The sequence below is a fragment of the Sinocyclocheilus grahami genome, unplaced genomic scaffold (genome assembly GCF_001515645.1).
Source record: "Sinocyclocheilus grahami isolate Dianchi unplaced genomic scaffold, SAMN03320097.WGS_v1.1 scaffold1275.1, whole genome shotgun sequence".
NCBI lineage: Eukaryota > Metazoa > Chordata > Actinopteri > Cypriniformes > Cyprinidae > Sinocyclocheilus > Sinocyclocheilus grahami.
In genome coordinates, this window is record NW_015506454.1 from 116,455 (window position 1) to 124,601 (window position 8,147).

At 40.3% G+C, this 8,147-nt stretch overlaps 1 protein-coding gene across 1 annotated transcript in view; it reads left to right on the plus strand.

Moving 5' to 3' along the window:
- The first annotated feature begins 634 nt into the window (after positions 1-634).
- The window catches only part of lrig3 (leucine-rich repeats and immunoglobulin-like domains 3), a 32,649-nt gene continuing 25,136 nt past the window's right edge, over positions 635-8,147 (plus strand). Inside the window, exons 1-3 of the mRNA XM_016254676.1 lie at positions 635-709; positions 2,881-3,041; positions 3,134-3,208. Coding sequence (XP_016110162.1) covers positions 635-709; positions 2,881-3,041; positions 3,134-3,208 — 311 coding nt within the window. The remainder of the gene's footprint in view (positions 710-2,880; positions 3,042-3,133; positions 3,209-8,147) is intronic.

The window sequence follows — 8,147 nt, forward strand, 5'->3', positions numbered from 1 at the left end:
TGTGTGTCTGGATACGGCAGATAGTGGAGCGACACTGAGAACACGTGAAGTGTGATAAACTGGAGTGTTAATAAGCTGAACACGAGTCTGAAGCGTCTGTCTTATCATAACAGAGAGAGTGTTATATCTCAATGTGTTTGTGTGTGAGGGAACGTCAGGTTTATCTCTGTGAAGCACTTCGTGTTGAATGTGACGAGTCCAGTGAGTTTAAAACATCTGTGGAGTGAAATCATGACGAGCTTCATTCGTGAGTCACCAGCAGAACTATTTCTGTGTAAATTAATCTGATTTTACACAGAAATCCTGTTCCGTTCGGCTTCATGTTTACATCTTCAGTGGAGTAATTAAACCGTGTTTTGGTTTAAAGGAATAAAATAGCAGTTTGGCGCTTAAACTGATGCTAAAAAGCACAAAAATGCACCAGAAACGAAGGCTGGTGATGTTGTTGTATGCAGTGGACAGAGAGTATGCTGAGAGATTCCAGTAAAACGCTCGTCCGGAGCCAGAAACTCCACAAACGGACATGATTTGCTGTTGGAAATCAAAGGCGGTGCTCACTTTCCCTGCATTGCGAATAGATTAGCAGTCGTTGCTTTCCCCGCGGCCGTTCGCTGTTTGAGCTGATGGAGTCCAGATGGGGGTCGAGAGCCGTGGAGGCGTCTGGCAGCTTCAAAACCTTCAGCTGACTGATTCCCGAAACAACAACACGGCCTGAAACTCTCCAAACTACGCTTGACCTGATCTCTGAGAGTCTGTAGACTCTCAAACAAACGATTCCTGTGAATCGTCTCAGTGGTTTGAATCAGTCTAACAGAGGTTTTGCTCAATCCTGGATGGATGTTTGTGGATTGGATGTTTATGGTGGTGTTTATGGATGTATTTGAATAAAATCCCAAATCAACATAATAGACACTTAAAAATAAAGGTTCTTCATTGGCATCCGTGAAAGGGGTAGTTCATCCAAAATGTAAATTTTGTCATCATTTGCTCAGCCTCAAGTTGTAAGAGTTACCAAACCTGTAAGAGTTTCTGCTGAACACAAAAGAAGATATTTTGAAGAATGTTGGTAAATGAACAGTTGACGGTAGCCACTGATTTCCGTAGTATGGAAAAAATACTATGGAGGTCAATGGCTACCGTCAACCGCGTGCTTATACCAGCATTATTCAAAATATTTTTAGCATCCATAAACCCTTCCTCTATATTGCAAAAAGATTCTTTATATCATTAAAGAAAAAATGGTTATTTAAGAACTGTTCGCTGAAAGATTATTTGTGGGTAGTTGGATCGGTAAGATGGATAGATAGTTGAATAGATAGATGGGAAGATAGATAGATAGATGGATGGGTAGATAGTAGGGGTGGAACTGTTCAACTTACTCGCGGTCCGGTTCATATCACGGTTTTAGAGTCACGGTTTCGGTACAGTTTGGTATGTGCTATGTTCAGGCAAAAACTATACTGTCAAATAAAAATAAAGAAAATAAGAATAATCTAACTACAAGCAACAGCACAAATAAATACAATAAAGATACAAATAAAATAAACAGTGATTTTCAGTTTTACAGAAATTGAATAAAGTAATGAAATGTAAAACAGCATTGCATGTTTGACTGTATAAATTAAAGATTAATCTTTATTAAAGTTGCAAAAGCTATTCAATCAAGAGCAGTGAGTGATTTCCGTGTTGTTGCTGTTTGATTAATATTAACAAAGTGCTGTCACTTTAAGAGAATGCACTGATCCAGTGCACTGATACAGTACGTTCAGCCGGCTATGTCTGCTATAGGATACTTACCCAGACGGGCATTTTGACACAATTTTTGTGTGAATTTGTCCATTTAAACACAATACTTCACAGAAAGCTTCATAAATGCGCTCGTTCTGAGACGCACGCGCTTCAGATGAGCGACCACACAGATCTTCTCACTGCGCTCGCAAGTTGAACTGCGGTTCTAGTGTATACCGAACCGTGTGTAGAAAACTGTACGGTTTGATTTTTTACCGAAAACCATTGCACCCCTAATAGAAAGGTAGATGGATAGATAGTTAGATGGATGATGGATGGGTAGATGGATAGGTAGATGGATGGGTAGATGGATAGATAATTGGATGGATAGTTGGGTGGGTAGATGGATGGATAGTTGGATAGGTAGATGGATAGATAGATGGATAGTTGGATAGATAATTGGATGGGTAGATGGATAGGTAGATGGATGGGTAGATGGATGGATAGATGGATAGATAATTGGATGGGTAGATGGATAGATGGTTGGATAGATAATTGGATGGATAGTTGGATAGGTAGATGGATAGATAATTGGATGGATAGTTGGATAGGTAGATGGATAGATAGTTGGATAAATAATTGGATGGGTAGATGGATAGATGGATGGATAGATAGTTGGATAGATAATTGGATGGGTAGATGGATGGGTAGATGGATAGATAGATAGTTGGATGGATAGTTGGATAGGTAGATGGATAGATAATTGGATGGGTAGATGGATAGATAATTGGATGGGTAGTTGGATAGATAATTGGATGGGTAGATGGATGGGTAGATAATTGGATGGATAGTTGGATAGGTAGATGGATAGATAATTGGATGGGTAGATGGATGGGTAGATGGATAGATAATTGGATGGATAGTTGGATGGGTAGATGGATGGGTAGTTGAGAAACCAAAAATGGATCTTCTATGTCATAGAATGTCTATGTCTTCCCTTTTCCAACCTTTATTTTTAAGAGTGTTTTATAAAATGGTTGCAAAAGTAGTGTGTTGTGTTTATTATTTGGGTTTGACCAATTGGGTTTCTAACTGTGTTTAAATGATCGTATCATAGCATGAGTTTGTATGGCATTTTTAGTGTATTTCTAGTTTATTTTCTCCTCTTGTTCTCCAGGATTCAGTCGTGTGACAGATTCTCTTCAGAAACTGCATGTTGATGGCTGTGTTGTTCTTTGCAGGGATCTGAGCCGTAACAAGTTACGCACGTTTCCTGAAGCGCTGCTCGCCAGCCTGCCGCAGCTCAGCGAAATGTGAGTGTGCTTTTTTTGGGTTGTGTTTTATTTTCCCCTCAGATGTCACGGATGAAATCTACATGTGTGACCGTTTGGTTTTACGTTCACAGAAAACTGAGTAACAACGAGTTCGAGTCGATCCCGGATTTGGGCCCAAACGCTGGAAACCTCAGCAGTCTGATTCTGTGAGTATGAAATCATCGTTATCTTGGTTTACTTGCACTAAAGAGTGAAACTGTGATGCTTTTGAAACAGTGATCTGTCTGCTTTAGCGGCCCGATATGACAACTTTGAACTCAACCAATGGGGTGCATTTGGGGGCGGGGCTTTCTGTGTGACTGACCAATGGCTGTATTTCTGCATTCTGTCTGCTTCCACTAGTGGCACTTTTGAAAGATTAATGAAGTTGGATTTGAGGTCAAATAAAAAAATTAATAAAAAAAAGATACATGCAGGTGGATGAAAAATTCAGCTTTCTTCTGAAAACATCACTTGGTTCCCTTCTGTAGAGTTCAGTTTGTTCTGAAGGCATGAGGTTGTGTTTGAAAAGCATCATTGGTTGGATCTGCATGAGTCAAAACGGTTTGAATCTGGTTTTAATCTTCATGTGAAATATTCTTCATCGTCTCATTCATTATAGTCATATGAGTGATTATTTACAGTCCTCCAGCAGATTCCATCTTCTTGAAGATGTGACACTTAAAATGACAGAATAATGAAATATTAGTTTCCCTGGTCGAGAGTGTCTGGAGGGAATTTCTGAGCGTGTGTGTGTGTGTGTGTGTGTGTGTGTGTGTGGTATTTCCTCTTGGATTCAGAGCACAGTTTGGCAGCGTTTGGTTGGTCTGTTGTCTGTGACGGCGCCTGTGTGTAGTGTTATCTGAGTTTGAGCACCCTGTGTTAAATACAACACTGTCCAGATACATCCGACCGTAGCGCCGCTCTCAAACTAAAACTATGAGACTCTTTTAGCATCCAGAGCGCTTTAGTTTTTGTTGAATCTTGTGTTTAGAATGACATTGGGCCAGTTTTATGCTGGCTTGTCAAAATATTGTCTGATCATTTAAAATGGTGTGAAATTTGAGGGTCAAGATGGATAGTTGAATAGATGGAGAGATATATGGATGGATAAAAGGATAGTTGAATAGATAGATAGTTGGATAAATAGATAGATAGGTATTTGGATGGATAGATGGGTAGTTGGATGGATAGATGGGTAGATGAATAGATAGATAGGTAGTTGGATAGATAGATGGGTAGTTGAATAGATGGAGAGATATATGGATCGATGGATGGATAAATGGATAGTTGAATAGATAGATAGATAGTTGAATAAATAGATAGATGGTTAGTTGAATAGATAGATGGGTAGTTAGATGGATAGATAGACGGGTAGTTGAATAGATTGATAGATGGATAGTTGAATAGATAGATAGATACATGGATAGGTAGATGGGTTGTTGAATAAAAAGATGGTTAATTGGGTAGATGGATAGATGGATAAATGGTATTTGGATGGATGGATGAGTAATTGGATAGAGATGATGGATGGATAGTTGGATAGACAGATGAGTAGTTGGATATATAGACGGATAGTTGGATAGATAGTTGGTTGGATGGTTACTTGAATAAATGGATAGATAGATAGATAGATAGATTACGGTGGCCGAGAAGTGCAAAGCAAATCACAATTCTGAAAACAAAAGAACAAATTACAAATGCAAATGCAAGTCTAAAAAACAAAATAACAATTCAGAAAGCACAACAACAATTCAAAAAACATTATAACAAGTCAGAAAACACAATGAAAAATTCGAAAACAAAATAACATGTCACAAAACACAACGACAATTCAGACAAACCGGAAGAGGTAGGTATAGTTTGAGACAGCGCCATTGGTTTGGGATTACTCATCGCTGACTGGACGAGACATCTGTCAATCAAAAAATACGGAGTGTCTATTTAGATTTAGTTAAAAGTGGCTGTAGCACATCAGCTCCAGTGGCGCAGATGGATAAGTGCTAGTCGTTGGCATTTTGACGCGATCGACCCGGGTTCGATCCCGCCTTTTGCTGAACTTTTTTTTCTCCCTTTTCAAATCTCGTATCACATCGTAAAGGCATTTATTTTCAATAAAAATTAAGGAAAAAAATCAAAAAGTTGAAAATAAAGTATCAGGTAGGTGTAGGGAGGGCTTTATTGTACCAATAAGGTGGCATCCATTTAATAATTAAAATTATAATTTACACTCAATACGTTATTATTGCATACTGTTTTATAATGTACTACAATACTGATGCAGATAATTGCCACTATTTGCAACAAATAGTATACTTGATAGTAGAGTATCCTGCTATTTTAACAGTGTAAATAGGTATTTGCACTTAGTGTAAACAGCATATTGCTAAAAAATGCTGCTATTTTCACTTAGTGTAAATAGAATCCATTGCTAATACGAGATTTGAAAAGGTCAAGCGCTTATCCATCTGCGCCACTGGAGCTGATGTTTTACGGCCACTTTTAACAAAATCTAAATAGACACCCCGTATTTTTTATTGCAGAGTAAGGGCAATTCATACAATACATTTAAACTGAGCTACTTTAATACCATCTCAGAACTATCTACCAGGACTCTGCTGTTCTTCTCTGTATATGTTGATTGACAGATGTCTCGTCCAGTCAGCGGTGTAGAAAGAATGAACGAACGATAGATAGATAGATAGATAGATAGATAGATAGATAGATAGATAGATAGATAGATAGATAGATAGATAGATAGATAGATAGATAGATAGATAGAACGATGGAACGATAGATAGAACGACAGATAGATAGATAGATAGATAGCTAGATAGATGGATGGATGGATGGTCGTATAGTTGTATAGATGGATTGATATATGGATAGTTGGTTGGATGGGTAGATAGATAGATAGAGGAGCTGTTGCTCTGCAGTCTCAAGTGTCTTCTTGTTGGTTTCTAGGTTCCTGTGCGGTTGCTAGGGTGTTCTTGGTGATTGAAAAATTATGCTGTATTTCAGGGCATGCGGCGAACAGTGTAACACAGGCATTATCAAAGCTCAGTCCTTCAATCCGACGGTCAAATTTTCCAGCTAATTGCTCTTGAGCAGTGGCTTCATACGGCTCTTTATTGTTCAAGGCCACAAATTCCTGTGAAATGGCTGAATTAATTGAGGTGATGGCGAGTGAATTACTCCCAGCTGTGGAGCTGATGCTGTTTGTTTTTGGTGGGCTGAAGGGTCAAAGACGAGAGACGCTCAGTCTGAGAGACTGTTTGAATAAGAGGCAGGAGCTATACGATACCCCAGACCCCCGTACAGCTCTCTCTCCCTCTCTCTCTCTCTCTCTCTCTCTCTCGTTCGCTTGCTCTCGTATGCAACAGTAGAACTGTGTCAGCTGCATTTATACTGTGCAAGATATATTAGTGTGTTTATCAGCGAGCAGTACTGTTTTATTTGCACTTGAGAACAACAAAATTAGACGTAAGACTAATTCATTCATTATCAGTTTGTTGGTTTATATTAATTTAGTTCCAAACAAAAAGAGACAATAAGAAGCATCTCTTGGATAAATGAAATCGTGACATTTTCAATTCAATTCAATACAATTTACTGAGAATCCGAACATTTTCCATTGAATTTGCAGCTGAAATCGCTGTTAAGTGCTGATGTGAAAGGATTTGCTCATTAACGAAAAAAGAGACAATAAGAAGCATCTCTTGGATAAATGAAATCGTGAAATTTTCAATTCAATTCAATACAATTTACTGAGAATCCGAACATTTTCCATTGAATTTGCAGCTGAAATCGCTGTTAAGTGCTGATGTGAAAGGATTTGCTCATTAACGATGTGCAGCAGGATCTTTACAGCATGAGGAAAATATGTTGAAACTGAGTTGAAGTTAATGTGTTTCAGACCGTGTGTGAGCTCTTCTCTGCTCATCTCAGAGCCAACTTCACTTCTTTCCCTTTAGTCTCATCTCACACACACACACACTCGCGGTGTGGAAAGTGTCTGCGTTGTGAAATTCAGCGAGCGTCTAATAACTCTCATAACGCGCTGACATGCCAAACATTCACAGCGCTGCTTTCACAATCCTCTTTATGTGGAAACAATCTCACCGTGAGCGTTTTTCATATAATCTGTCATATATAATGCTCACGCGTGTTTGTCGTTTAGCTCGCGGCGCTAAAAATACCCTGGCATGCTCAGACTCTGATTAAACTAACGGTGTGTAACAACCTTATTTGCTGAAAATTGGTTGAACAAATTTGAGGTGTGCGGTAGAAAGACACAATGAGCCGCTTGTTTGTCTGAACTCTGAGGAGGAGGGAGAGATAAAACACACGCTCACACACACACTCACGCGCACGCACGCACACACACACACACTCACTCACTCACGCTCACACACACATGCTCACACACTCACACACTCACGCTCACACACACACGCTCACACACACACACTCTTACGCACGCACACACACACTCACTCACTCACACACTCACGCTCACACACACACGCTCACACACACACACTCTTACGCACGCACACACACACTCACTCACTCACACACTCACGCTCACACACACACGCTCACACACACACGCTCACACACACATGCTCACACACGCTCACACACACACACACGCTCACACTCACGCTCACACACACACGCTCACACACACACGCTCACACACACATGCTCACACACGCTCACACACACACACACGCTCACACTCACGCTCACACACACACGCTCACACACACACACGCTCACACACACACACACGCTCACACTCACGCTCACACACACACGCTCACACACACACACACTCTTACGCACACACTCGCGCTCACTCACACACGCACGCACGCACGCACACACACACACACACTCACGCGCACACACACACACTCATGCACTCACACACACACACACACACACTCACGCACAAACACATACTTATGCACTCACAGACGCACACACACACACACACAAACACATACTTATGCACTCACAGACGCATACACACACACACACACATACACACACACACACAAACACATACTTATGCACTCACAGACGCATACACACACA